General features: G+C 51.4%; 12 protein-coding genes across 12 annotated transcripts; 8 read left to right on the top strand and 4 right to left on the bottom strand.

The window, feature by feature from the left end:
* Positions 1-380: 380 nt before the first annotated feature.
* CC1G_00638 (hypothetical protein) lies at positions 381-1,033 on the top strand. Its single transcript, XM_001829407.2, has 3 exons — positions 381-504; positions 573-630; positions 690-1,033. The coding sequence occupies exons 1-3, from the start codon at positions 468-470 to the stop codon at positions 925-927; spliced, it is 333 nt and encodes a 110-aa protein (XP_001829459.1). The 5' UTR covers positions 381-467; the 3' UTR covers positions 928-1,033.
* A 49-nt stretch (positions 1,034-1,082) lies between these two features.
* CC1G_00637 (hypothetical protein) lies at positions 1,083-2,124 on the bottom strand. Its single transcript, XM_001829406.2, has 5 exons — positions 2,088-2,124; positions 1,973-2,032; positions 1,855-1,908; positions 1,605-1,787; positions 1,083-1,270 (listed from the first exon to the last, which is right to left on the bottom strand). The coding sequence occupies exons 1-5, from the start codon at positions 2,118-2,120 to the stop codon at positions 1,166-1,168; spliced, it is 435 nt and encodes a 144-aa protein (XP_001829458.1). The 5' UTR covers positions 2,121-2,124; the 3' UTR covers positions 1,083-1,165.
* A 504-nt stretch (positions 2,125-2,628) lies between these two features.
* CC1G_00636 (carotenoid ester lipase) lies at positions 2,629-4,902 on the top strand (the record flags this gene model as incomplete). The annotated part of the gene is made up of 12 exons (XM_001829405.2): positions 2,629-2,780; positions 2,840-3,030; positions 3,086-3,147; positions 3,209-3,249; positions 3,305-3,385; positions 3,442-3,515; positions 3,573-3,778; positions 3,835-3,966; positions 4,022-4,179; positions 4,237-4,487; positions 4,545-4,582; positions 4,636-4,902. 12 exons carry the CDS (start codon positions 2,629-2,631, stop codon positions 4,900-4,902), a joined length of 1,653 nt encoding a protein of 550 aa, XP_001829457.2.
* A 220-nt stretch (positions 4,903-5,122) lies between these two features.
* Positions 5,123-5,655, top strand: CC1G_13755 (hypothetical protein; the record flags this gene model as incomplete). Its single annotated transcript, XM_002912177.1, has 2 exons — positions 5,123-5,341; positions 5,404-5,655. The coding sequence occupies 2 exons, from the start codon at positions 5,123-5,125 to the stop codon at positions 5,653-5,655; spliced, it is 471 nt and encodes a 156-aa protein (XP_002912223.1).
* Positions 5,656-5,681: 26 nt separating this feature from the next.
* Positions 5,682-6,083, top strand: CC1G_13754 (hemerythrin HHE cation binding domain-containing protein; the record flags this gene model as incomplete). The annotated part of the gene is made up of 2 exons (XM_002912176.1): positions 5,682-5,860; positions 5,933-6,083. 2 exons carry the CDS (start codon positions 5,682-5,684, stop codon positions 6,081-6,083), a joined length of 330 nt encoding a protein of 109 aa, XP_002912222.1.
* Positions 6,084-6,369: 286 nt separating this feature from the next.
* On the top strand, positions 6,370-7,809 carry CC1G_00634 (adenosine kinase; the record flags this gene model as incomplete). The annotated part of the gene is made up of 6 exons (XM_001829403.2): positions 6,370-6,566; positions 6,628-6,706; positions 6,772-6,938; positions 7,000-7,174; positions 7,273-7,710; positions 7,768-7,809. Exons 1-6 carry the CDS (start codon positions 6,427-6,429, stop codon positions 7,807-7,809), a joined length of 1,041 nt encoding a protein of 346 aa, XP_001829455.1. The 5' UTR covers positions 6,370-6,426.
* An 830-nt stretch (positions 7,810-8,639) lies between these two features.
* CC1G_00633 (hypothetical protein) lies at positions 8,640-10,231 on the bottom strand (the record flags this gene model as incomplete). The annotated part of the gene is made up of 6 exons (XM_001829402.2): positions 8,640-8,683; positions 8,748-9,692; positions 9,747-9,910; positions 9,965-9,996; positions 10,047-10,080; positions 10,131-10,231. The coding sequence occupies 6 exons, from the start codon at positions 10,229-10,231 to the stop codon at positions 8,640-8,642; spliced, it is 1,320 nt and encodes a 439-aa protein (XP_001829454.2).
* A 577-nt stretch (positions 10,232-10,808) lies between these two features.
* On the top strand, positions 10,809-13,367 carry CC1G_00632 (HlyB/MsbA family ABC transporter; the record flags this gene model as incomplete). The annotated part of the gene is made up of 8 exons (XM_001829401.2): positions 10,809-11,126; positions 11,187-11,637; positions 11,693-11,815; positions 11,869-12,341; positions 12,402-12,581; positions 12,637-13,036; positions 13,103-13,199; positions 13,259-13,367. The coding sequence occupies exons 1-8, from the start codon at positions 10,833-10,835 to the stop codon at positions 13,365-13,367; spliced, it is 2,127 nt and encodes a 708-aa protein (XP_001829453.1). The 5' UTR covers positions 10,809-10,832.
* Positions 13,368-13,673: 306 nt separating this feature from the next.
* On the bottom strand, positions 13,674-14,461 carry CC1G_13753 (hypothetical protein; the record flags this gene model as incomplete). Its single annotated transcript, XM_002912175.1, has 3 exons — positions 13,674-13,795; positions 14,033-14,071; positions 14,314-14,461. The coding sequence occupies 3 exons, from the start codon at positions 14,459-14,461 to the stop codon at positions 13,674-13,676; spliced, it is 309 nt and encodes a 102-aa protein (XP_002912221.1).
* Positions 14,462-16,815: 2,354 nt separating this feature from the next.
* On the top strand, positions 16,816-21,743 carry CC1G_00631 (chitin synthase; the record flags this gene model as incomplete). Its single annotated transcript, XM_001829400.2, has 6 exons — positions 16,816-17,233; positions 17,290-17,583; positions 17,641-18,232; positions 18,283-19,694; positions 19,745-20,615; positions 20,667-21,743. 6 exons carry the CDS (start codon positions 16,816-16,818, stop codon positions 21,307-21,309), a joined length of 4,230 nt encoding a protein of 1,409 aa, XP_001829452.2. The 3' UTR covers positions 21,310-21,743.
* A 312-nt stretch (positions 21,744-22,055) lies between these two features.
* CC1G_00630 (hypothetical protein) lies at positions 22,056-24,031 on the bottom strand (the record flags this gene model as incomplete). Its single annotated transcript, XM_001829399.2, has 9 exons — positions 22,056-22,831; positions 22,954-23,057; positions 23,128-23,222; positions 23,281-23,364; positions 23,429-23,480; positions 23,539-23,647; positions 23,700-23,718; positions 23,776-23,956; positions 24,009-24,031. The coding sequence occupies 9 exons, from the start codon at positions 24,029-24,031 to the stop codon at positions 22,056-22,058; spliced, it is 1,443 nt and encodes a 480-aa protein (XP_001829451.2).
* Positions 24,032-24,377: 346 nt separating this feature from the next.
* Positions 24,378-25,908, top strand: CC1G_00629 (phosphatase activator; the record flags this gene model as incomplete). Its single annotated transcript, XM_001829398.2, has 5 exons — positions 24,378-24,635; positions 24,710-25,104; positions 25,167-25,356; positions 25,421-25,531; positions 25,597-25,908. The coding sequence occupies 5 exons, from the start codon at positions 24,378-24,380 to the stop codon at positions 25,600-25,602; spliced, it is 960 nt and encodes a 319-aa protein (XP_001829450.1). The 3' UTR covers positions 25,603-25,908.
* Positions 25,909-26,324: the final 416 nt, after the last annotated feature.

Here is a 26,324-nt window from a genome sequence, read left to right as displayed (position 1 = left end):
ACAGCTCGGCCTCTAAGTCCTTGTCATTTCCACAAGCTAGGATGTACACCTATTGACACCGTCTAGGTATTGACAGCGTCTAGCCGCTCGGGTTTCACCACCGTCTCCACTCGATGGCGCACTCGCAGAGAACAACAGCTCACCAAGCCTTTCAAAGGCACGAAGAACTCCGAGTTGTACAAAGCGTCGTCAACGGCACCGAACATCATATGCCTCTTTCAGCTAATATTACGCGCTCCTTGACTCCTTAGACAAACATCACATGCCACCCCCTATCTATTGATCCAACAGGGTCAACCCATCACCTGAGCGTGACCGGTCTTCGACTGGCTATTTAAGAAGGACACCTGCTTTGAGACTCCGGTAGTTCTCTCAGAGCATCCATTCACCCCCACCGTCTTCACTATCCAGCCCCCCATCCCCTAGTCCCATCTGTGTCTTATTCTAGTACCTCCACCTAGTCCACCATGGTTGAGAACCCACTTGCGCAACACATTCCCGCTGGTGAGTTCACCCTCGCGTGCAGATAGCCACAGGGGCTAGATGCTGATATTCTCATCGCGCGTTCGCAGTAAAGGTCGGAGGTCGCAGACACTCCGCAGCTGCCAGGCCCAAAGCTCTGCCCAAAGAGTATGTCCGATCCCTTTCCCGAACCTTATCACCCAAGTCTAACCTTGCAATCACGACAGGGACACCGCAGACAAGACACCCACTGTGAACAAAGGAGAGGGCGAGGAAGGCGCGCGAGAGGAATCCGATGAGGACGATGCGCCCAAGAAGAAACGCGATCACAACGATAAGAAGGTGAAAGAGTATGCACACTCAAAGGCCGAGTCCACTCGACCTACTCGTGATGTTATGAACAACTTCAAGTCCTTCACTGGCCAACGTATCAGTCAACCCGCCGGCAAGGGACTCGGTCTCTAGGTCGTGATGAAGCATGTGGTATCGACAATCGCAACGTAACCAATCTGTATTATTAGTAGCTCGCAGCCTTTGTGGGACTGGACAATCCATGATGACAATCTTGATCGATGGACACACCGAGGGCACGTTTGCCTCAAACTAGAGCTCTTCGAAGATGCGTGGCAAAAATACATATCATTGCTCATAGCCATAAGCATGATCATAGTCGTGTGCATAGCGGAAGGAGGAAAGTATTTAGTTAGTTCTCAGCTGCCTTGGCCTTCTTGCCTCGAACCTTCTTGGGTGGTGAGGGCTTGGGTTCTTTTTGGGCGGCAAGGAGAGCAGAGACACGGGCGAGGGCGGCCTATTATCAGAGATCGTGGTCAGTAACCGCTCATTTCGAATTGCAAGTAAAGCCAGGAGAAACGAGTCGAATGGTTTTAAAAAATGTCGGCACCATAGAGTCGACCTTCCGCTATGGAGGTAACGGGGGTCGATAGCGACAGGTGACACTCCGCAGAGGTTTGATCGGCCTGCAACGGAGTTGGCTTCATCTTGCAAACATGTCCACGCCCAGCCTTCATTCACCGTGAGGTGGATCCAGTGGGTTCTAACGAGAGTGCGTTTTTCCAAAAATAACGGGTTTGGCGAAGAAAAGAGCAAAAGAAACACAACAGAGTGTCCTGAATGACACTCACAGCACGGAGGTCAGGTCGGTAGCCCTTCTTCACAACTGATGCAGCAACACCGAGTGCGCGACGGCCTCCTGATCGTTGGCGGATGTTGGTCTTTGCGTATGCCTTGGAAACGGCGTGAGGGGAAGCCTTGGTCTTGCGGGTGGAGATCACGATGCCCGATCCAGAGTCCGAAACGTCGATGGTCTACAAATTCATTCCCAAGTCAAACTCTGCCCTAGATCCCAGAATTTTTGAATCAAATAAAACCGACCTTGGCGTTAGCGAGACCAGAGTATTTGAAGGAGTGGAGGTTTCGGAGGTTACCCTGTTGACCATTTTAATCATGAACCCTGCTCGCAAGGACCGACTGGGACACGAGCGAGACTAACCGGCTCCCTGGAGAAGGTAGGTCCACCAGGAACTCCCTTGACGACGAAGGAGTTGCTTTTCTACGACATGGCACGTTAGTTTTGGTCATGGGGATCGTTGTGGACGTCGACGTACGCGGAGGAGGAGCCACTGGAGATCTTGGGACATGGTGAGCAGGCGGTCTTGGAGGTCGTCGACGTCTTTCTCGACTCCAAACTTTCGCGCCGGTTTCGGTGGCTGGGAACTATACAGTTTACACCAAATATAGAAAGTCACATCACTTCGGCATCAATGCCGGCGACTCCTCCTTCGACGGAAACGCGTTTCTTTCTCCTTTCTATCCACTTTTGCTGAAATAGCCCATTATGAGGCCTCTGGTGCCCGAAATGTGTCACGGATTGAAATGGAAGGTCAACTGTACCACGCCGAAGTTTCGACCTTAGCCGAACTTCCGACGGTCGCGTTCCGCAACTTGAACTCATGGAACTTCGTATCTAACTTTCATTCTGCCTGTTCTCTTTGACTGTTTCTCTGGTCTCAGACTCTGGATAGGAGCCATCTGGTGCTGCGCTGACATGGCTGCTTCTGTGGAGTATACTTACCCCATTCGCCCCGACGCTCTATCATACCATCCACAGCGTCGTCCAGCTCAGCCTTGGAACTAACCTCGATCTCTATGCGCCTACTCTCGTTTTCTCTAACCTCTTTGTCTTTCCTGGCTCTTGCCGTGGCCCAGGCTCCAACCGTCACACTTGACCAAATCAATGTTACAGGAGTACGAAATGACACTGTCGACAAGTTTCTGGGTATCCCGTACGCACAAGTGCCGTACGTTCTCGAGTCCCTTTACGAAAGCTGTGAGAACTCAAGCGTTACGGTCACTGTAGGATCGGGGACCTCCGCTTTAGACTGCCTGTGAACATCTCGTCTTACAACCAGAGCTTCGACGCCTCCAGTTACGGCTATACATGTATCAACCAAAACTCTTCCTCATCCACGAGTCTTGTCAGCGTGGTCGCTTCCATTGCCGGCGACATCATCGGGGATGACGACCCCACGACACCTCAATCTGAAGACTGTAAGGCTGCATACCTCCGCCGGATGCTGGAGACCGCTCTGATGATTTGTTTCAGGCCTGACTGTGAATGTAATCAGGCCCAATGCAGACACCAATAGCTCGCATCCAGTCCTCGTTGTACGTTTCTGGATATCCGGATATCGCTTCATAAAGTGGTTAAACGTGTTCCATATACTAGTGGATCTATGGAGGTGGATTCGAAGGAGGGTCCACCATTGGGTCAGTCATTTCGCCTCGGTGCCCTACGTTCTAATAGCTCACATCGACAATGCAGATATGACGACCTCACTACCACCCTCGTTCAACGATCAGTTGCGATTGGTAAACCCATCGTTCTTGTATCAATGAACTACCGGTACACTCTCTTCGTCCCATCTGCGAGGAGCCTTGGCTGACAGTGCTGAATCCCAGCATGAATGCATTCGGCTTCATCGCAAGTCAAGAAGTTCAAAACGAGGGGGTTGGGAACATTGGATTGCATGACCGTAAGTCTATTATTTACTTTATATTCCCCGTGAAACTCTGAGCTCAATTGCCCTCAGAACGCGAGGCATTACGCTGGGTCAAGCGGTACATCGGGGCATTCGGAGGCAACAGCTCTCATGTGACGCTCTGGGGCCAATCTGCTGGCGCCATTTCCGCAAGTCTCCAGATGGTCGCCTACGATGGACGAGACGAAGACTTGTTCCACGCTGCTTTCATGCAATCCGGGTCTCCCATCCCTGTTGGCAACATAACGGGTGGTCAAGTACGTCACCGACAATCTGTATGGTCACTGTGGACTGATTCGACTTTGTGAATCAGATTTATTACAACGACTTGGTCAATAGGACGGGATGCTACGGACAGGACGATACACTGTCCTGCCTCCGCTCAGCTCCTCTCGCCAACCTGACGGACGCCATCAACCAATCTCCCGGGCTCTTCGCGTATCAGGTTAGCTTTCTCTCGCACATGAGGTCTAGTTGTGTTGACAACAGCGGGGCGACAGTCATTGGCACTCGCCTGGTCGCCTCGAGCAGATGGCACGTTCCTGACGGCCCATCCTCAGCACCTCGTCCAACAGGACAAAGTCCTCCACATCCCCATGGTCTCAGGAGACGTCGATGACGAAGGAACAGTGTTCGCTCAGTCGACTAAGAACATAACGTTGAGTTCATTTCCCTCCAATGGTCATATGCCCTATGATAACATCCATTAACGCAGTACCGACGAGGAGTTCCGCTCATACGTGAGCGACCTCTGGCTTCCAGGCGCCTCAGATGAGGATTTGGAGCCACTCTGGGGCGCCTACCCCTCAGACCCAGCAGACGGGTCGCCATTCAACACTTCCTTCGTTAGTGCGATTACACCACAGTATAAGAGGATGGCAGCGTTTCAGGGAGACGCGGTCTTCCAAGCCCCGAGGAGGTATTTCTTGCAAGAGCAAGCTGGGAAGCAGCCCATTTGGTCGTATCGTGAGTGCTGTCACGGTGGTTCCGCCGGGATGTGAATTGACGGTATTTTCCCTGCAGTGTCGAGAAGGTTGAAGTACCTCCCCATCCTGGGCTCTGTACGTCCCCCTCGCCTTTACCCTGTCTCTAAATCCTAACTCGCGAGTGCCAGTTCCACGCCTCCGACCTTTATTTAGACCTCCTGAACGACTACGTCATCCAATTCGCGAACAACTACGACCCCAACCTCGATGACAGTTTCAACGGCGATGATGACGATGACAACGACCGCCCAAATTGGCCTCAATACACCGCTGACTCGCCTGCCCTGTACACCTTCCCTTCGACGGATTTTGGCGATATTGAGATTACGCAGGATACGTATCGTGAAGGGCCTATGCGGGTTCTTACGAATTTGTCGATGAGGTTCCCGTTGTAGTTCGTGAATCTCAAGTGAATGGTCGAATGATCATTGGAATGAACTGGTTTTGGTTTAGGGGACCTCCCATTATTAGACTGGGACAGGGGCACAGGGAGCTGCTTTCCTTCTGCGACAGGTGGAGTTGGCGAAACATGACTTAAACCTGGTCATAAGCTCGCCGTCGTTTCTATTTCTCAACCCATTCCACTCAGTCCTCACAACAAGCACAACGATCACCATGTCGTTCATGATTATCATCCCTCGAGCCAGCCTGCCCGCCTTTCGCACTGCGGTTCGAACTGCACCCAAACCTGGGGTCTTTGCAACCATCAAGCGAGATATCCACACCAGACCCAACGTTACCTCCTTACCCTCCTTAGTCAACGCAGCTAGAAGGAAGTTCGCGACTGCGACGGACTATTCTTTGGCTGAAGCCATTATGTCGGACCAGGACGACGTAAGTCTTCCTACTGCGTCGGTTTAGACTCGGACGTTAATGGGATAGACCATCCTCCTTAGATCCTGGTATACGCAGACGAGTTCCGTAGGCATGTCGGGAACGACGATAAGCAGGCACGTTGGGGTAACCAGCTGACCTGGGCTATCGCCCGGTACAACGTTGGAGAAGAAATAGTCTTGTACCCCCTCCTCGAAGAGTTCCTGGGAGGTCAAGGGAAGAAATTCGCTGACATGGACAGAAAGGACTCTATTGTGGGTACCATCGACCCCTTCCATGCCGAGGAACTCCGAACCAATTTGGGCAGGAACTGAAAAAGCATCTGTATAATCTGGACGGCATGAAACCCGGTACAGACCGGTACGAGCGGGAGTTCAACAGTATCATGAGCACGATCGAGAAGCAGATGGATAGGGAGGCGTCCAATGACATTCCCATGCTTGAAGATGCTCTCGGTCCGGACGCGAGTAGGCGTGCTGCCGAAAAGTTCGTCCAGACAAGGAAGTTTGCGCCTGCTTTGTGAGTAGTCTAAGTACTTCCAATCGTCTACTAACGTATTGGGAATCTGACGTTGTTTGGCTCTTATGATAGACCTGACCCTGAATTCGCGACTCCTAATGACCCCATCGTCTCTGTGGCTTCCTTCCTGCAAACGCCGATCGACGAATTGAAGGACCGGTTCGAGAAATCGCAGTTCCCGACGCCCGAGATGTTCAAAGAGGCTGAGAAGCACATTCACTGAACAGCTCCCGGGGTGTATTTATAGACTATAGCATCCTCTGTACATTACCTGCTTCCCTGCATTTCTCCTTTGCATACGCGCAATTCTGAATTCGCGGTTGCTCTGTCTCCCGAGCATGCAATGCGGTGGGCATTAGCGCCAAGCCCTCAACTAGCGCCCGGCAGATGAGATAAGATAAGATTACAGTTTGAATCGATCGATGACAAGTGGTGTCATAGATAACCTCAAATCCGATTATATCCTCCACCTAAAAACGCTTCACAAGGGTTGTCCTACTCAAGTGTCCATTCCTCCTGCATATCTAAAAATCCCCACCTCCTCAATCGTAGAATCCGAGAAAAAAATGGCCACCCCATCGTACCAGCTCTTCTGCATGGGCAACCCCTTGCTCGACATGCAAGTCAGGAACGGCGAGGCTTTGTTGGAAAAGTACGAGTTGAAGGCCAACGATGCTATCCTTGCTGAGGCTAAGCATGCTTCCATGTGTGTATTCTGGATATACGAGGATGATGTTCGTGGAATTCTGACCACAGTTGGCGGATAGCTACGATGATGTGAAGCAAAACCCTGATATCACCTACGTTGCTGGAGGTGCTGCCCAGAACGCTGCTCGTGGTGCTGCCGTACGTCCAGTATAACATATCTGAAAAGTGTTCTTGATGCTGATGGTAGTGCGTATGATTTATAGTACGTCCTCCCTCCCGGATCCGTCGTCTACACCGGCTGCGTCGGTGACGACGATCTCGCTGAGCAGCTCAAAATCGCCAACAAGCGCGAAGGCTTGGACGAGGTCTACCAAGTCAAGGCTGGCGAGAAGACTGGCGCTTGCGCTGTCGTTATCACCGGACACCACCGGTATGTTTTTCATTTCTTTCATTCCAGCCAATGGAGGGACTAACGAAGCGATGTCGAATAGATCGCTCGTCACTGATTTGCGAGCTGCTGAAAAGTTCGACCAGAGCCATCTCTCGTCGCCTGCTGTCGCTCCTTTGATCGATGCCGCCAAGTTCTTCTACGTTGAGGGATACTTCCTCACCCATGGAACCGCTTCTGCACTCGAGCTGAGCAGCAAGGCCGCCAACGCAGGCAAGGTATGTAATCAACCACTCCCTATCCCAGCCATACCCGCTAAAAGAAGGAATGATTTCTCCATCTCGGTGTCCACATGTGGATAACGACCCAACAATAGACCTTCATCCTCAACCTCTCCGCGCCCTTCATCCCTCAATTCTTCGGTGCCCAACTGCAACAAATCCTCCCCCACACCGACATCCTCATCGGTAACGAAGCCGAGGCCGAGACCTGGGGCAGCGCCAACGGCCTATCCAACCCCAAAGACCTCGCCGCCGTCGCCAAAACCATCGCCGCCCTACCCAAGACCAACGCCTCGCGCCCCCGTATCGTCGTGTTCACCCAGGGCGCCGAGTCGACTGTGGTCGTCACCTCTGATAAGCCTGATGAGCCCAAGTGGTACCCTGTGACCAAGTTGAGCGATGAGGAGATTGTGGATACGAATGGTGCTGGTGATGCGTTTGCGGGTGGGTTCATTGGTGCGCTTGTGGCTGGCAAGACCCTCGATGAGGCTGTCGAGGCTGGACATAAGATGGGTTCTATGTGTGTCCAACAGGTGAGCCGGTCTCTCATTCTTTGGAGGATGGAATATTGATTGGCACGCTTCTCCTAGGTCGGCCCTCAATACAAGTGGCCCAAGGTCCAAATCTTGTAAAACCCTCAAAGGAGAAGACCGCAAAAGATTCCATTACCCCCTTTCAACAGGGGAATAGCCAGTGAAAACCCCCCAGTGCACCCATCTTCCTCACCAACCTCTCCCGTGGTGTGAGGCGATCGTGGTTGTGCTGGTGCGTGCAGATAATGGTGACCATCGGCGTCGTGGCCCCGCTTTCAACAAGTTTTTTTTTCCCCAATGGTATCATAAGTACTTTGGGCTGCGACGGAAGTGACTCTTTACTACTGTGTTCACCCCCTTTAGTGTCCCTTGTGATGTTGCGCTTGTTATTTGTATGCGGCTGGAATTGAATCTTTTTTCTTGCTTTTTTCTTTAGAGGAGTAGGTGTTGTTGTTATAGATTGATTTAGGTGAATGGAGGATTTACATGTTGTGATTGTGGTTTGGGTGGGTGAGGTACAGAATGCGTTGTGATGTCGATGATGGTACATGTTACGTATGTTGTGAAATTGAGAATGAGATATGCATATGAAAGATGAAAGGGTGGTGGTGAATAATGCTGTTGGAAGGGATTAGATGTGGCTTGGAAGTTACGACTAGTTTCTTGTCTTGTTCATTTGGGACGAGATGTTGCTTGTGAAGGTAATGATGCCGAAGCTAGCCCTCCCGATAGATCCAGGTAGCCTCGGACACCGTCCCCGAGATAGTGCGATAGGATATGCGATGTCATATGTTACGTGCAAGATAAATTCGAAAGCGAAAGCAAAGCGGTGGAAAGCAGCGAGGGAATTAGGACAGCATAGGATATATTGATGGTCGGTTTCATGAAATGTTGACAATTCGTTTCTTGATTCGTGGGGAGTTGAGGCTCTATGTTGGCCCCGGATCGTATATGGGGTTCTCCAAGAGGAAGTCTAACGTGTTGTAATTAGCAATGGTCCTACGTGCTGGACGACGGGCGATAAACGATGTACTCACCTGAATGGAGCATTGATTCTCCATCATGGCCAAAGAGTTGGTCGATAGTGGTATCGGGTTGCAGGGAGCCCGAATAGTCGCGTAGCAAGCCATCTCCGGGCCCGCCAGGCATCACGCTCCTATCCCTGTCCCGAGCCCCATTTACATCCCCGTTCAACCCTTCCTTGCCTTTCACCTCACCCCATTGGGTGACGGAGTCCGAGTTGAGATCCGCCATATCGTCCTCTGGATCATGACCGTCTGATATCGAGTCCACGTCTACCAGCATGACGTCCATCCCTGGTGGAAGATGGTGGCCTCGTTGTTGATGGTGGAAAGGTGAGTATTTGGAGGAATACTCCATTGACAATGGCATTGAGGAGCCTATTAGAGATCCATTATTCATATTGGTATGAGCGAGGAGGTCGATTTCCTCCTCTATGGAGCCTAGATCCGGGTTTATGGGTAGTGTGACGCTCGGATCGATGATGATGGGTAGATTCGAGTTCGAGCTCGAGTTCTGGTTTGAGCTGGAGCTCGATGCGTGTAGTATGCCGTTGAAGTTGTTCTCCTGGGGGTGGTGGACCCGGAGAGGGGAGATAGGACTCGGAGAAGGTCTTGGTGAACTCTCCGATAGAGATGTAGATCCAGACGTTGACGCCGAGGCCGATACAGCAGTGACAGTGGTAGATGTCGCGCTGAGGGGTGGTAGCGAAGGTACAGGTACGGACGAGCCCCGTTTAGATTTCGCTGCATTCCTTCTGGCGGTGGTGGAAATGGAGGTCGCGCCCGATCCCGAACCAAGGGCAGAGGCTTTCGCAGACGACCGAGTCCTCCGGGATTTGCGGGTCTCTGGTTTAGGTTCCGTCGTGGGTTGGCGGTAGTGTGGGGAGGGGGTGTAATGGGGATTGGAGGAGGAGGATTGGCCTGGGGCGACGGATAAGGCTCTTTCAGTGACTTCGGGGTCTGAAGCGAGGGTTAGTGGACTCGATGAGAGGGGAAGGAGAGGATGGAGCGTACTGGGAGTTATTTCTGCCGTGTGAGCACGGTAGTAGTTGTTGTTGCCTGTGCCTACAGGGCGAGGTTCAGGGGGGCAGCTCATCGCTGGTGGTTTGGCCTTTGGGGAGGGCTTTGCGGGTGGATCTTTACTGCTAGGCGGTTCAGCTGGTAGATCGTCGCTATGCCTATAGAGAATTCAGTGAACTGTATGTTGGGATAGAGATCCGAAGGGAACGTACCTCGACTTTTGGTGTCGTCTTTGGGCGTCTGCCTGCGAGATCATCAGTCCACCTTCGAGCACACGAGAAGGGGAGTGCATACCCGTGTGAAGGTAGCATTACAATGAGGACATGCACTGAAGAGTCCATGAGCTCTACAATGTTCTCAAAGTCAAATACAACCTACAAGCTTGCAATGGAATGAGCTCTAGTCGTTTTTCTGTGTCTCTTCAAATCAGCTTCCCGAGCAAACTGCTTCGTGCACCCATCGACATCGCAAGCCCACATCCCAGTTCCAACTGGTTTCTTCCTCCTTCTCACCACCGTCTTTCGACTCGACTGAGGATGAGTCTCTTCCGGTTCCGTCGTGTGCTAATGAGTCCAGCAACGTCGTCATAGGCCCCGTTATCCGAGATGAGTCCCCTGGGATCTCGAGTCTGGAGATAACACCGAGACTTACAGCGGGTTTAGGTGTTTCATCGACCATTCGCAAGAAATTAGGGTGGGTTTTGGGAGTTGCAGAGGGCAACGACGCAGGAGGAGCGCGTTGGACCAGGAAGCTCCTTGCTTCGGCCAAGTCCCCGGAGTCCAAGCCGATTCGGACCAAGCCTTAGCAATTCTCGAATGTGCCAGGCAGCACGGAGACTCTCTTTTTCCAGTCTATAAATTTTCTGTAACTCGGAGCATTGAAAAAACAAGCTCCACGGTATCCACCAGTCGATACGACGAGGAAAAAAGGTCCAGCGTCTGTTGAACACGTAGTCCCAAAACGGCATGACATCAAAACCGGGCCAAACTGGGATTATCTCCTTTTACGGAAACGAACACGGTGTCGTGCTGGGCGTTCCAAGTTGAACTTTACGACGCTTCACGACCTTGATGAGCATTCATGTCTCGAAAATCATTCAATCCCGAGGACTCGTCCAGTGTAGAACACTCCAAAGTCGGCGTCTGGGATCTCTATGAAGATGTCGCCACCAAAAAGATGTACATTCCCCTGGTTTCAAACCTCGAAACCCTATGGGAGACCACAGACTCGCTGCCCTACGTCTGGCGCATGCTCAAGGACATTGCAAACATTAAAGGATGCATGTTCTATCTCTCCCTCTACCTCGCTCTCGAACTCGGTCTCTCTCTCCTCCCTGCCTTGACCGTCTGGTACTCGGGTCAGCTTCTCCAAGTGGTGAGTGGCCATGTCTGCCTTTTTTCGACGCGTTCAAAACTCTAATTTTTTTTTCCCTAGGTCGAGCTGGCTGTAGAGAAACGACAAGTCGACAAATACTTTCTCATTCGGATAGCTATCGGCCGCTGCATTACGACTATTGCAACACGTCTCTTCCAGTATGTCCAGAGTCGCGTGGCAATCCCGCTCAACCTACGAATCAAGCGCTACTATTCTCTGCGAACCTTTTGGGCTATGGCTCGCTTGGATTTGCCTACGTTTGAAGACGATCTCATTCAACAACAACTGCAGCAATCGGTTTCGCATTCGACACGTTCGAGTATCGCTTGGGACGTCGTCGCGACTTTCCTCAAGATCGGTAGCGCGGGTATCCGGCTCGTCAGCGAGGTTTACGTCCTCACCAAGGTTTTGGAGGACCAGCAGGATGGAAATTTGATGCTCATGCTTGCTTGCGCCCAGCTCGTCATCGAGTGGTATGGCAAATACCGCGGCATGTTGGAGAGACGTGGAAGTACGTGATTCAGAGGCCCACATGTTGAACCTTTTTGTCTAATGGCTCTGAACAGTCTGGGCTGCCACCACCGAGAACAAGGATTACATCACCAGCGAGGGCTTGAAGCGCGTTGTCAGTTCGACTCTCTACAGGAAGGAGCTCGTTGCCGGAGGCATGAGGGATTACCTGTGGTATCGTAAGTTGCTTTCCCTCTACGCTACCCTAGCCATTCCTCACAGTCCCAACCAGAATTTAAGAAGCGTATGGAAAAGCTCGGCGACAAGGTCACAGACTTCTGGGATGAATACTTCCAACGCACCCGCCAAGTCCAAGTTCTCATCAACTTTATCCAAGCACCCCTCAGCGAACTCCCCCGCGTCGTCTTCTGCCTCCGCGCTGCCCAGTACCCCGCGTCCATCCCTATCTCCCTCACCTCCCACCAACTCGTCAGCTCCACCGTTCAATCCTTCAGCGCGTCGCTTATCGATTTGGTTGAGCAAACCACGACGATTGCCGAGAAGCTCCAGAGTGTGCGCAAGTTGTATGATAGCGCGCTCGTTCCGAATAGGTTGAAGGATGGGCAGATTCCGTTCCCTGAGGACCAGGCTAGGATCGCGCAGGGTGTGGAGCTTGAATTCAGGAACGTGTCCTTCAGGTATCCCGGTCTTGATGTACCCGTTTTGGAGAACGTTTCGTTCAAGATCGAGGCTGGTCAGCTTTGCGTATGTAGTTCATTCGTATCTTCGTTTGAAGGTGTACTGACGCGTTTTTTGTCGGTTTAGGTCCTTGTTGGTGACAACGGCTCTGGAAAGAGCACGCTCTTGAAACTTGCGTCGCGTCTTTACGATCCTACCGAAGGCCAAATCCTCCTCAACGGTCTCGATATCCGAACCATCAAGCTCGAAGACCTCCGACGCGCCACCTCCGTCTTGTTCCAGGATTATACTCTCTTCCCATTGACAGTACGTGCTCTTTTCCCCTCTGACAGTCCCACAATGTCTAACAAATTCCTCAAAGCTCGGCGAAAACATCGGCTACGGCGACCCCATCCACGCCTCCGACATCGACCGCATCAAAGAAGCCGCGCGCCTCGGCGGCGCCTCCGAATTCATCGAAAAGCTCCCCGACGGGTACAACTCGTACCTTGAACGACCCGTGCACGACATCTACAGCAACCTCCCGATTGGTATGTCCAAGCTCTTTGGCCGCGCCGTGAGTCACAGCAAGCTGCGCAAGTTTGGCGGCAAGCGCGCTGGGCGGGGGTTATCGGAGGGGAAGAATGCGTTGAGTGGAGGTCAGATGCAGAGGGTTGCGTTGTCGAGGACGTTTATGAGGAGTTTGTTGGCGAATGAGACGACTGTTGGGTTGTTGCTGTTTGATGAGCCTTCGGCTAGTTTGGATCCTACTGCTGAGCATGGTGCGTGTTTTTTCTTCATTCAATGTTCGGTTGGAGGTTGGGGGTTACTGATTGGTGTTGTTACAGACCTTTTTGAACGGTTACGCGAATTGAGAGGCAACAAGACTATGATTTTCTCGTCGCATAGATTCGGCAAGTTGACGAGGAATGCTGATTTGATTTTGTATGTTCCCCTCTCCTTTCTACTTTACTTGTTCTACAGGGTTACTGATATTGTCAAAGGTATATCAATCATGGAGTTATCATCGAAGCTGGTACCCACGAGAGTCTGTTGAAACAGGATGGAGAGTATGCCAGGATTTGGAATCTCCAAGCTGAAGCTTTCTTGTAACAGTGTTCTTTTTATGTGGTTTTGCGATATCTCGTTTTTCTATCTCTCCTCTAACCCCCTTGCTATCCCCTTTCCTCTCTCGTCTCTTGCACTTGCTTTCTTTTCAATTCCGACCCACCTGCCACCACCCTAAGGACTATTCCTAGGACATGACATTTGATGTGATCACGTACCTATTACTATACCAGCTACAGCTATCGAACTAACGAATTGAATGAATGAACGAACTTTTTTACTTACGTTTTCACGTTGCCTTCTTTCCTCTTTCCTTGCTTACTTTTCTTTTGCGTGCCTTGGTTTTTCTTTCTATACCTTGGGATGCCTTTCCGTACCTCGGTTTTTCTTCCACATCTTGGTTGCCTTACATGCCTTGGTCACCTTTAACTTGGTCCAGTCGAGCTGGACGACCTCTTCTTTCCTTCTTATACCTTTCAGTCTGTGTTTTAGTAGTACATAGACTTGCTTAGCTATTGTTTCCTTCTTTTGTGTGGTTGGTGGTGATGTGTAAATAGGATAGAAGACTACATTACGGATACGAATGCTATCTTTTCTCTCTTTTCCTCTCTCTGTTATTCGAACGCGCTCATTTGAACTTTTGGATGCCCTGTCTCCTGCCAGTTGAATTCATCGACCGGTTCAGGGCAAGTCCGTTATTCCCGACGGACCCTTCGTTGAACGACACCTGAACCGGCCAACTCGGGCAACTTATAATTATACACCCTGGAACCCTGCGTGAGCGCTTTCGGAAGGGCGCTTGTTTCCTTTTTCTATTCCTTGCGCAATGCGCGCTGTACTCCACTTTCAGGGCAGACAAAAACTCGTGGCTGCATCCTGTCAACAGCGATAAGGGCGTTATGGAATTGGTTTTATTACTTACTTGCTTTAAAAAGTCGATTGCGTCTGGGACGAAAAGAAGGAAAACAAAGCGGCAGTTTTCCCTACTTACAATGACGAGCCTGGTACTTGCCTGGCACCCCAACATAGTTCGAGCACGCGGCGTGGTGCCACCGTATGTAGGTCCCGTGGCGAATGTCGCTGGCTCCTCTCACCGCGGGTTGGGGAAGCGCGCCAGAGGGTCCTGTGACATCGCGCATGTTTGGAGGCCCCGGACAGCTTGATTTGGTGCGTCTAGGACGTGGTGCTGATTTCACTCTACCCAGTGCTGACTTTCTCGCTACATGGGGTCATAAGTGTGTAGGTAACCTAGTGGATTGCATCAGTTGCTCTAGACACGGGGAACACATGGGCGTTGGGTCACTCGGTGATGCCATCTTGGTTGTGACCCTACATGGATAACAGTAGCCCTTGAATTCCCCAGGAAGTGCGGAGTATTTGGTCGAACTTCGAGCGCAGAGTGAATGTAGCGCCTCGGCGCCCGAAATTGACAGTTTGACATCAGTGTCATGAACCTGAGATGAAAACAATACGTCAGTTGCTGCGAGAGTGTACTTTGATTCCGGCGTGATTGGCCCTTCATGTACATACGGCGCTGAGGAATTGCTTGGGAAATACATATGTACGAAATGGACCTTCTAATGAGGGTTTCGAGAAATAGATGACGGTGATGACGCACTGTATGGGGACTGCTGCCGACGAGGGGTGGTCAACAACATCATAGATGGGTGGAGGGGAACCCATGAGGCATCGGGTTCGGACCAGATTTTGGAGTGATACTTTTGGGAGGAAGTGAGCCTGGAAAGGTGAGTTTACGGCATGGTGGTGGAATCAAGGAAGGCTGATGTTTTGGAAGCAGGCGAAGTTGGAGCTGCTTAGCATTTTCGAGCTGGTCGGACCTTGGTGGTAGTGTTCGCGGGGCTGTCGAAGATGCGATAGATGGTCTGTTCTTAGAAGTCAATATGCAGTGCATTTTTTCGTGGCCAGCGAGTGGGATTGGAAAAGGTGTTTCGGGTATATGTCGGCATCTCGAATTTTGATTGAACACCAGCGAACGTTCCTTGAGGAAGATAAAACATTTTCAAGGGATTGAAGATCAATTGGAATTCACAACTCCTAGGCAATATGTCACAAAAACGAATTGGCACAGCATCGAATGGCATGGCTGCGATAGGGAGCTGTGGCGTACCTCCATGGCGGAGTATATTACCCAGAGTTTCCATTCCTTTCATCAGAGGCTGGCAGAAGGTATCGAGGCATGATGACAAGGGTGCAAGCAGGCAGGAGAGTTGCCTCTCCAGAGATCCGTTCGTTTATTGCACTGAGGTCCGAGCAAGATCGTCCTGGCCATGAACCACGAGGAATGTGCCAGTGCGGGGATAGAAGTCGCTGTCACGGACGATCTCCCTTGTCAGTTGGATTCTCTTCGTGCAGACGCGCTTCCAGAACCCCTGTTTGAGGCTGTACAGTTTGTTTATTGCGCCAAGCAGCGCTGAGCGGGCTGGCGGCGGGATTCCTAAGACCGTCCAGGGTCCACAGCGACGCCGGCGCTGTTCAGGACCGCCAGAGAACATCGAGGTCGTCGCTCGTGCATCATGCCACGAAGAAATGGATTCAAATTTGGTCGAAGCGAGGAGCAAGGACTGGATACAGTCGGACCCGTCATAAATCATACCCTTCGGTGGAGGGCTAGAGCTATGATTTTTGGGAGGTTATGACTTTTCGTGTTCTTCCGTGGCTGTGCTTCTGTCTCTTGGCATGCTAATATCCGTCCCCTCTCTGCTCAAATTGCAGTTAGTTGACGAGAAGTCCATCTGCGAGCATTTATTAGCATCGTGTGGATGTCTGAGGATGTTCTCTACCTGACCGAGTTGAAGTAGAGGTGTTAGGGGGCGGTTCCCAAGTTAGAAACTGAGTGATGGAGTCAGATGGACTGTCGAGATGGAGGGAAAAGTGAACGAGAGGCCGAATTCCCTGTCCCATCAACGAGATTTACCCTTATTCAGGATCGAATATCGGAAGAAAATGTCCGAAAAGAGGGTAAATTATGGTAAAATTATGACTTTTTCCTGCCAAAATTGCTATGACTTATGAATTTCTACAGGTTATGACTTTTTTTACCATTTTCCCCGCGTACCGAGTCGGTGGATCCCAAAACCTATGATTTTTGGGAGGTTATGACTTTTCCCCTTATGACTTAAGACGGGTCCGACTGTAGGACCAAACGACCAACGGCGGGAATAAAATTTGACCGGAAACAGGCCAAATCGGAATTTGTGCTTGGCACAAGTGGCAAACAAGTTGAATCTCAGCCGCTTGGCCTCTCCAACCCAACACTTCCAGCAGCGTCCAGGCACCTTTTGCCGTCGTCGTCGCCTGCAACGAGCGTCGTCCCTCCGAGCCGCCCCCGTCGTCTCCAACAGCGGCGACGCCTCTTTTCCTCCAACTAGAACGCCCTTTGGCGTCCACCCACGCCCCTTTCACCCAGTCCGCCATCATCTCTTTTGTAACTCTTGTACACTAGCTCAAAGTCTCTCAACAGAGAGCAACACCCATGAATCCGTCTCAGAGGGGTGACCAGCGGCCACCTCGCGCAGCGCGACCAAACCCAGCAGCTCGCCAATCTGCCCAGCCTACCAATTCGCCAGCAACACCGTTCGATCAGCAACAACAGTACGCAAGTCGGCAGCACCAACTACCGCACGCGAACGTATCCTTCCAGAATGTGGAGCTTGGTGACAGACATGCACCGGTAGACCAGGCACGAGGCCAGAGGAGCATGCCGTCAGCGTACCGCAACGACGATTTGGAAGGGGGCGATTACCAGGATCCATCCAAGATGTACAGGAAGAAGAGCTTGGTGCGGCCTGACAGGGAGAAAATCGATCCTCATCACCGGCAGTTCCACTACCGAAATCATGTCGCTCAATTAGAGCAGGAGGGGAACGCCAGCTTCGGCGTGCAGCCTTCGAGTAAGTTTCTCCTAATCATGCCTTTGAACGACACCCGAATAATGCGCTGTCAACAGGAACGGGCAACTATCCGCATCACCACCAGACTCAGCAGCATTCACAGCGCGACACGCTACGTCGAGGGAGGTCGTTACTTGCCAGAGAGGAAGGCGACGTCAACGAGTCGGGCCTGAATATCTTCAGACGGGCACAAACACTACGGCGGAAAAAGGCCGCTGCAGCCGCTCCTCCTCCTGACGCCCCAAAACCAAAACGTGGATGCTGGAAGGGACCGGGTCCAGGAGGTCCATGGATGACTTATTGCCTGATTGTTACATTCTGGATGCCCAACTTTTTGCTCAGTGTTTGCGGTGAGTCTTTAAATCGAGTTGGGTGATTAGCTATTTATGCATGATGCACGGAACCAGGTATTCGCACACCTGAAGCACAGCGAGCATGGAGGGAGAAGATGGGCCTAGTTAGCTTGATCCTGCTCCTTATGGCAGGTGTCGGTTTCCTCACTTTCGGATTCACCAAGAGTGTGTGTGGCACCCCTCCGACTAGGTTCCATGGAGGTGCTATCGGTGACGATCACATCAGCAATGGCTCGGTTGTCATTCACGGTTACACCTACGACTTTAGCAACTTCCGGCATCCACCCACACCGACAGTGTTCAATGGTTCATCCAACCCTCTTCTTGAAGGCGACTGGAATCTCGGCGGAAACGACGCATCTTTCCTCTTTCAAAAAGTCAACGACAAGTGCTACTCCATAGTGACGAAAGCACCGAGTTCGAGTATCACTGGACAGGGCAACTTCCTGGATTGGTATTTCCCATGCAACATCCATCCTCAAACTGGTTCTGGAGGAGCGAACTTGACCGGCTACGAGAATCCAACCAACTGCCATGTATCACCACAGACGAAAAACATGTTGTCGGGCATGAAGAGGTTGGGTCAGGTGTACTATACCTGGGAGGATGTGAAGAACACTCGCCGGAATCTCGCCGTTTACGAATCGTACGTGCCTTCTTTCATTCTTTCGCCCGGGTTCTGATGCATTTCCCTAGGAACGTCCTTGATCTCAACCTTCTGAATTGGTTGAGCCGTGCTCAAGTCAACTATCCTGACGTCTTTGACGATCTGAAAGTGGGGAACAGCACATACCAGGGCAAGGACCTCACCATGTACTTCATCCGGACAAAGCAGAAGGCTGTTGCACAGTGTCTGACAGACCTCGTCACGATTGGTTTCATCGACACCAACAGTATTGGATGCGTCGCCTCCCAGGTTGTGCTTTACCTCTCCCTTGTCTTCATTATTGGTGTCGTCGCCATCCGTTTCGTCATGGCCGTCCTCTTCCAGTGGTTCTTCTCGTGGAGATTAGGAAACTTCCCTCGCGAAACTTACGAAGAGCGAATGGCCCGGTCAAACGCTATCGAAAAATGGTCGGACAACATTCACTCGGCACCAGCTGGAGGATGGAGACCCGACGCAGAGAAAGTGAAATCGAGCCGCAAGACCTTCCTCCCCAACATCTCGCGTTTCACGCCATCGGACAGTGCCTTCAAGGCTAGACCCATGACTGCTTACGGCAAGTTGGACTCCAGAAGGACGACTGTCTACTCTGCAAAGGGCGGCAAAGGAACACCTCCAGATTCCCCCAGTCGAAATTCAAGGAGCACCATGTCACTTGTCGACTCCCGCGGCGGATTCACAGACAATACCTGCCCATTCCCCCTCCACAATGTCGTTCCTCAACCACCACCCGACTACGAACCCTTCAACTTCCCTCTTGCACACACCATCTGCCTCGTAACAGCCTATTCCGAATCCGTCGAAGGTCTTCGCACCACACTCGATTCGCTAGCAACCACGGACTACCCCAACAGTCACAAGCTCATTCTCGTCATTGCGGACGGTATGGTCAAGGGTGATGGCAACGACATGCTGACACCGGAGATCGTGCTGAGCATGATGAAGGAGTTTGTTATCCCGCCGGAGGAAGTCGAAGCGCATTCGTATGTTGCTATCGCCGACGGCCACAAGCGACACAACATGGCCAAGGTTTACGCAGGATTCTACGACTACGATCCCCGAACCGTCGAGCCCAGCAAACAGCAGCGCGTCCCCGTCGTTCTCGTTGCCAAGACTGGAAACCCGTTGGAAGCCAATGAGGCCAAGCCAGGTAACCGTGGCAAACGAGACAGTCAAATCGTCTTGATGGCTTTCTTGCAGAAGGTCATGTTCGATGAACGGATGACGACTTTCGAATACGAGTTCTTCAATTCGATATGGAGGGTCACTGGTGTCAGCCCGGATCGGTATGAACTGGTGCTGTGTGTGGACGCTGATACGAAGGTCTTCCCGGATTCGTTGACGCGTATGGTTAGTTGTATGGTGTGTGACGAGGAGATTATGGGTCTTTGTGGAGAGACAAAGATTGCGAACAAGGCAGAGACTTTCGTGACTATGATGCAAGGTACGTTTATAAAAATCGTTTTTCTCCTTTTTGTTGACACCCATTTGCAGTGTTCGAATACTACATTTCGCATCATATGACCAAGGCTTTCGAGTCTATGTTCGGTGGTGTAACCTGTTTGCCCGGTTGTTTCAGTATGTACCGGATCAAGGCGCCCAAGGGAGACAAGGGCTATTGGGTTCCCATTCTCGCCAATCCCGACATCGTGGAGCACTACTCGGAGAACGTGGTTGATACCCTTCACAAGAAGAACTTGCTGCTTCTCGGAGAAGATCGATACCTCACCACGCTGATGCTGAAGACGTTCCCCAAGCGCAAGAACATGTTCTGCCCTCAAGCCGTCTGCAAGACCATCGTCCCGGACACCTTCCGCGTGCTTCTCTCCCAACGCCGTCGATGGATCAACTCCACTGTCCACAATCTTGCCGAGTTGGTGTTGGTCCGTGATCTTTGCGGTACTTTCTGCTTCTCGATGCAGTTCGTTGTTGGAATGGAGTTGGCAGGTACCCTCGTACTTCCCGCCGCTATCTCGTTTACCATTTACCTCATCGTCGACTCGATCGTCAAGAGCGGATCACAGAACACCATTCCGCTTATCCTTCTTGCCATCGTTCTTGGTTTGCCCGGTCTGCTGATCGTGGTCACCTCTCGCAAGATTGCATACCTTGGATGGATGATGGTCTACTTTGTTTCGCTGCCGATTTGGAACGGTGTCTTGCCTGCTTACTCCTTCTGGCATATGGACGACTTCTCTTGGGGTCAGACGCGTAAAGTCCAGGGAGATACTGGTGATGATCATGGTGATAAACTCGGAGAGTTTGACTCTACCCATATTGTCATGAAGAAATGGGCCGAGTTCGAGAGGGAGAGGTTGTGGAGGAAGGCCATGCAGTCGAGGGATTCAAATTACGGCGAGAAACAGTAAGTCTTTGTTCGATGCTCTCTCTAGTTACATGCTCATATCAACCGTAGGAACTACAGGTACTCTCTTACGTCCAACGCTGAAGTCCCGATGCCTCCGCCAATGGACGGTACCAGCACGGCTGATTCGAGCAACTACTCGTCTGTTCCAACGCGAGCACGACATGACAGCAATACCCTCTTGATGCTCCCTGCACCCCTTTCTGCCAACCGCCAGCTCATGTCCTCGACTCCCTCGGTGGGCATGTCTCGTTCGAGCGAGGACCACTATTATTCGGATGCTGCCTCCAATTCCAACCAGAGACTCATTTCAACGCCAATGGTGCCCGATCATTATAGCGACAGCCTAGAATCCACGTCCACGACAACCGCGCACAGCCGCTCTCAACGATCTAGTCCTCCAGATCCCAACAACCCATTCCGATCTCACACGACCTCCCCCACGAGCAACGAAGAATTCCAACCCTACGCAAACACTGAAGACGATCCACGCATGTCAATGTCTCGCCGGGGTGTTGGGTTGACGGATAACGGTCCTGTCCCGGGTCCTGATGGTGTCCGACGTGTTTCGAGACCAGCTGGTCGACGGCCGACCTCGCAAGCACCACAAACGAACCGGTACTCTCGCAACTCGACTGCTTTCACGCTTCCCCCGGGTGCTGCACCTCCTCAGACTAATTTTGGTGGTAATTAAATCATTCCACACGTCTTTTTCTCTCTTACGGAACGCAAGTATCTATTATCTTAAGTCAAGCATTACACTCGCATGGACCTAGTTTTCCTCTTTCCTCTCTCTAGTACGATCTCCTGTGGTTATTTCTTTCTCATTTATCTTTACTTCACTTTCTTTTCTTCCCTTTTTTGACTGTTGGCAGTATCTTTCTCAAGTACGTTACGTTTGACGTTTTTTCTTTAGCTTCTACACGCGAGCATACCCTTACCTATCCCCTTTACTACCTTACCCCCCTCCGATTACCCCCCGCCTACCTGAGACTTGAGAGACTTTTGACCATGATGCACTCGTTATTTTTTTGTTTAGTTCACATTTATTTCTTCTTGCCCGATCTTCCTCCCATCCCATCCATTCAACCACTCGTACAGTATATAATGACGACATGCTTTTTTTGCCCTCATCATCAGCGTGCAACGGTTGATAACTCTTCTTGCGTCGGGAGTCGTGGTCTCGGGTCTTGTTTTGGTCAACGACGTTTTGGTTTCTTGCTTACCGTTTACCCCGCTTCTACGGCCTTTCATTTCTTTTGTGGTGGTAATTGTTCAGGTCGTGTCTCCCTCAGTGCAGATAGTATTCGAGCACTCGTTATTCCATGTCTTTCTGGGTAGATAGTCCTGTCCTCCGGTTGTCAGAGGGCGCTCGTACCTCGGCGCAAAAGCGACGTTCAATGGACATGATAGAGGAAGAAATGAGGGCATCAACTGACTTTAGTGTCCGAAAGGGTTATATTGAGCAGGCTGCGCAGCGCCTGCAGAGCTAGTACTTGCCGTGCTAGGATGAATAGTACTACGATGAACAACAGGCGCCGGTCTTTGCGGTGCGTTCGGTATATCAATGGTAGCTTCAACTTCGTCCAACGACCCAGGTCTCGGTCCTCTCCGACTCCTCGTCTGATCTTGCAACTCGATTTCTTCGAAACTGTCCCCCTCGTCTTGATCTTCGTCCTGCCGTCGTGTCTGACTCTCCTCGTCCATCTTTTGGCGTCGCTCCAGGGACAGGTAGTCTTCTTCCGAATCTCTCTCGCTATCCGAGTCTCCATCTTCGTCGTCATCCTCATCGTCAATTTCCTCGTCGGATAAAGGCGCAGAAACAGAGGACGAAAGCGTCCCCGTCGCTGTCCAGATATCGTTTGTCACCCTCGTTCGGGCAACTTCCACATGTATCCCACCCAGCCGCTTCGACAACGAATTCGAACGGACGCGCGTAGCCCTGTTGTTCTTCTGTTTCGCGAATACGCTGGACCTGCTTCGACTTTTACTTTTACTCGAGTCGGATGTTTTGGAGGTGAATGCGGATAGGTGGGAGCGTGGATCTGGGGAGGCGCTGACGCGGGTACCCTCGAATGTGATGTTCCTGATCATGTGGGTGTCGTTCACGGAGTGGATGGTTGAGGTTGAGCTGCGGAGGTAGTTGCGTCTGTTGAGCGTGAAGAGCATTGTGGTGGTGTAGATGCTGCCGAGGGACATGGCGAATGCTGGTGCAACTGGGCAAGGGAGGCACGGGGTTAGGACCAGTGTTACTAATGCACAGGGAGAAAAAAGGGACGTGGACACCGGAAAGCCAGAATGTTGGGTAAAGTGGGTTGGATGAGGAAAACCGACGTACTGGATGATTCTGGTTTAACCCAGAATGCGACTAGGCACGTTATGACGACGATGGTAGGTGCGCAACCGGTTTGGATTGCGAGGATTGTCAAGCGCTTGACGAGGCTGCGAGTTTTTCAGTGAGCACACGAAAATAAAACAGAGCGCAGAGCCTATGTAAAAGATACTCACATACGCATCCGGTGTGAGTGGAAATTGGAGCTCCAGAGCTTGACAATTAGAAGGCCTGCGATTGCTAGGTCCGTTATGGACGTTAAGCCTAGGCCGACACTGTGGATGTGTGTAAGAGATGTGGATGGCGAAGGAAGAAGGGGGTGAATTACAGCACTGGGATTCTGTGTCGCTCTTTATTTTTCGCGTAGTCTTTTGTTAGAGTGAAGGATATTCCGGCTCCTGCGATGAGGATGGCAAACTAAAAGGGGGGAAAAATTGGTGTAAGATTTCATGAGCAAGCTATAAATAAGGGACGAGCTTACCGAAGCGATGGTCAGCACGAACAACAAGATGGCTAGTGCCTTGAACCGCGAGCTGGATTGGAGATATATCGTTCAATAGCAGATTCGAAAGAAGATAAGGAGCGACGCACAATTTGTAGTATCGCCGTATCATGAAGCACTGGACGAGGAAGGCGTTGATCACTGTCGTGATTGCTACGAGAGGGATGGGCCAGGGTATTGCACGCCCTGGGGGGCCAACTAGGAGATATATCAGATTGGCTGAGCCCTCTTTTAGTTGAAAGGTGCTTACTTCCACGATTGAAGAGGTACTACGCGGCGGTAAACGCTCAGTTCAGGGGCGGACTTTGGAAAGGACTCGAACATACCTTTATGACCCATGCAATCACCCCCACCATACCGACTATGTCGACTAGGAACGTCACTAACACGGGTATTCTGACGAGCTTGGGGTCTCGTTTAAAGGCTTTAGTATTGGCATAATTCCAGAGCAGGACTAGCTCCAGGGTGAAGACTGCGGTGTTTAGGTAGGAACCGGCGAGGATGAAGCTGAGATTGTCTGATTAGTGCGGTTTGGTGGGTGCAAAGGGATTGTACTCACCCAAAGTCCAGTCGAGTAGACATCGAGACCAGCGTCTGGTGCTAGTCACTGTTCACCCTGGGGTTCATGGGCATCGAGAGCAGAATATAAGCCATTTCAAGGGAAGCCAGGCGGCCGTGGTGCATTCAGTGTGGATGAGAGAAAGGTCTCAGATCGATCGTATACTGAATTGAATTGCTCCAAGTCTCGACTTTAGAGAAATAGAGAGGACTAAAGACAGCGGCATCAAATTCAAAGACTGCATGGCGTTGTTTGGTTTGTGTTGCGCCGCTGATCCCACCCTCGTCGTGCCTCGTTGCGACCGCCATCCTCCAACCCCTTCTCGACGTCGTTCCCCGCTTCCCCAAGCCATCCTCAAGTCCCTAGACGATGGCCCAAATCAACAATTCACCGATTACCCAGGTGTCCCAGACCCCAGTCCAGACCAACCTCCAACCCCAGCTTCTCACTCGCCTGTTGCTCGACCTCCGTGGCAGAAGATTCGATGTCGACCGTGATACGATTATGAACTTGCCAGAGTCGGTCCTCCTCTGTCTCTTCCCCAACGGGCTGGTCTTGAGCAGACAGAGTGTGGCACTGTCGGATGGCGGAGGCGACGAGGACGAGGAGGAAATCTATGGCGTTGACGTACGTGAATTCGCGTTCTAATTCTTCCTTCGGACGTCTCTCACATTTTATTTCCTCAACCTTAAACCAACCAGTTCGACCCCGACTGCTTCCAATTCGTGCTCGACTTCTTCCGCAACGCGTCCGAGACGTTCTACGGCAACGCCAAATCCCCCGGCCTGCTGAGCGCTCAACAACACCTCCTAGACTCTTCCGCAGATTTTGGACCAACGAGCTCGCAGAACCCCCTCCTCTCGAAGCAGGCTATCATTGTCCTCCGAGAGGAATTGGAGTACTTCTCTATTCCTCCTAATGACGGGAAACCGTTGACTGACCAGAACGGCATCGCCAACGAGTTTTTGTTGGACATCAAGAGACGGTCGGGGGATTATCTTATTGACAGGAAGAATATCTTCACGGCACTACAAAGGAATGTGAATAAGGAGAACAACGTTGCCGAGCAACATCTTATTGACATGTTGTGTATGAGGTGAGTTTGTGTCAGCGACCCGCCCCTGTGCCATACTGATGGTCACTCTTGTTTGATGACAGTGGCTTCAACCGGGACGACGAATGGGGCTACCGTGCACTCGAACCCTCCAGGTGCTGCATATCCTCCATAGCCCTCGTTCTCTTGAAAACCGGAATCCAACATTTCCCCAACGGCGAGAAGCCCGCTGAGATCGACTACCAGCAAATGGCCACCGCCCAAAAGCTGCTACTATTCTGGCGGAAACCTGCTGTGCGTACTTCCTTACCTCCCAGAGACACTCATGAACCTGACTGACCTGGACCCTGGTGAACAGAGAAAGTGCTGGTGGGACGGGATGGATGTAGAGTTGCCGGCGGCTGGTGACAAACCCGCTATCACTGCCAAGCTATGGGCAAGACGTGTGTGGACTTTGGAGCTTAGTTTGGTACGTTTCTTCTACGCCTCCTCTTGCCTTTTATTTTGTCCACTCGTCCTAATTGACATCCTTAGGTCTAACCAACTTGACTTCGAACGCGTCTACGTCATCCCGCGTAACCCCTGTCCCCTATTTCATGCCTACCTATCTGCGCGTTCGTGTTCGCCCGACTCCTCCCGAGTGCGCCTACCACTCACAGACCAAACTATATCCAACTGTACACCAAACCTTGTCAACGACGATAGGAGACCTAGGTCTATACCTTGCCAGATACCCCAACCACCAACTAGGCAAAGGCTACTGACTACTTTTGTTCAAGGCTTTCCCTTTCGCTGATATCCTTCTTTCACGCTCACGCTGTCGTTGTCGCCGTTGCTGTTGTGTTCCACTTTTCCTAATGGCTTGTTTTCTGGTTTACCCTTTTTTGTGTTAGATACGATGATTACGATGATACTGATGACCCCTTTTTGTTTGATGGCTTTTCTGCGTGGACATTTGCACTTTCTGTGTGGTTCCTTTTGACTTCCGGGTTACCTTACTCGTGCAGTGTCTCGGTGTGTTCTCGAACATACTTGGTGGGGGAAGTTATGAATCCTTCTCGATAAACCACGGCGACTACTTGCTCCCCAATCTTGCGCTGATTCATCCAACTCGACGTCCGGCTCCCCTCGTCCGATTCCAAACCCGAGGACAATCGGCCGCCAGTAATACTTGGTACTGTACATGAGTGCCTTCGAACACGCTCCAAACACGTTTTTCTCTTTCGAGGCTTCCATTCCATGTTATCTACAAGCACGATTGG

Source organism: Coprinopsis cinerea (assembly GCF_000182895.1).
Source record: "Coprinopsis cinerea okayama7#130 chromosome 1 map unlocalized cont3.1, whole genome shotgun sequence".
Taxonomy (NCBI): domain Eukaryota; kingdom Fungi; phylum Basidiomycota; class Agaricomycetes; order Agaricales; family Psathyrellaceae; genus Coprinopsis; species Coprinopsis cinerea.
This window is presented reverse-complemented; position numbering and strand designations above follow the sequence as displayed.

Coding starts and splice junctions, on each gene's coding strand:
- CC1G_00638 (XM_001829407.2), top strand. CDS start 468: ATGGTTGAGAACCCACTTGCGCAACACATTCCCGCTG. Junction 505..572: donor TGCGCAACACATTCCCGCTG/GTGAGTTCACCC, acceptor GCGCGTTCGCAG/TAAAGGTCGGAGGTCGCAGA. Junction 631..689: donor CCCAAAGCTCTGCCCAAAGA/GTATGTCCGATC, acceptor CAATCACGACAG/GGACACCGCAGACAAGACAC.
- CC1G_00637 (XM_001829406.2), bottom strand. CDS start 2,120: ATGTCCCAAGATCTCCAGTGGCTCCTCCTCCGC. Junction 1,909..1,972: donor CTACCTTCTCCAGGGAGCCG/GTTAGTCTCGCT, acceptor AATGGTCAACAG/GGTAACCTCCGAAACCTCCA. Junction 1,788..1,854: donor CTGGTCTCGCTAACGCCAAG/GTCGGTTTTATT, acceptor ATGAATTTGTAG/ACCATCGACGTTTCGGACTC.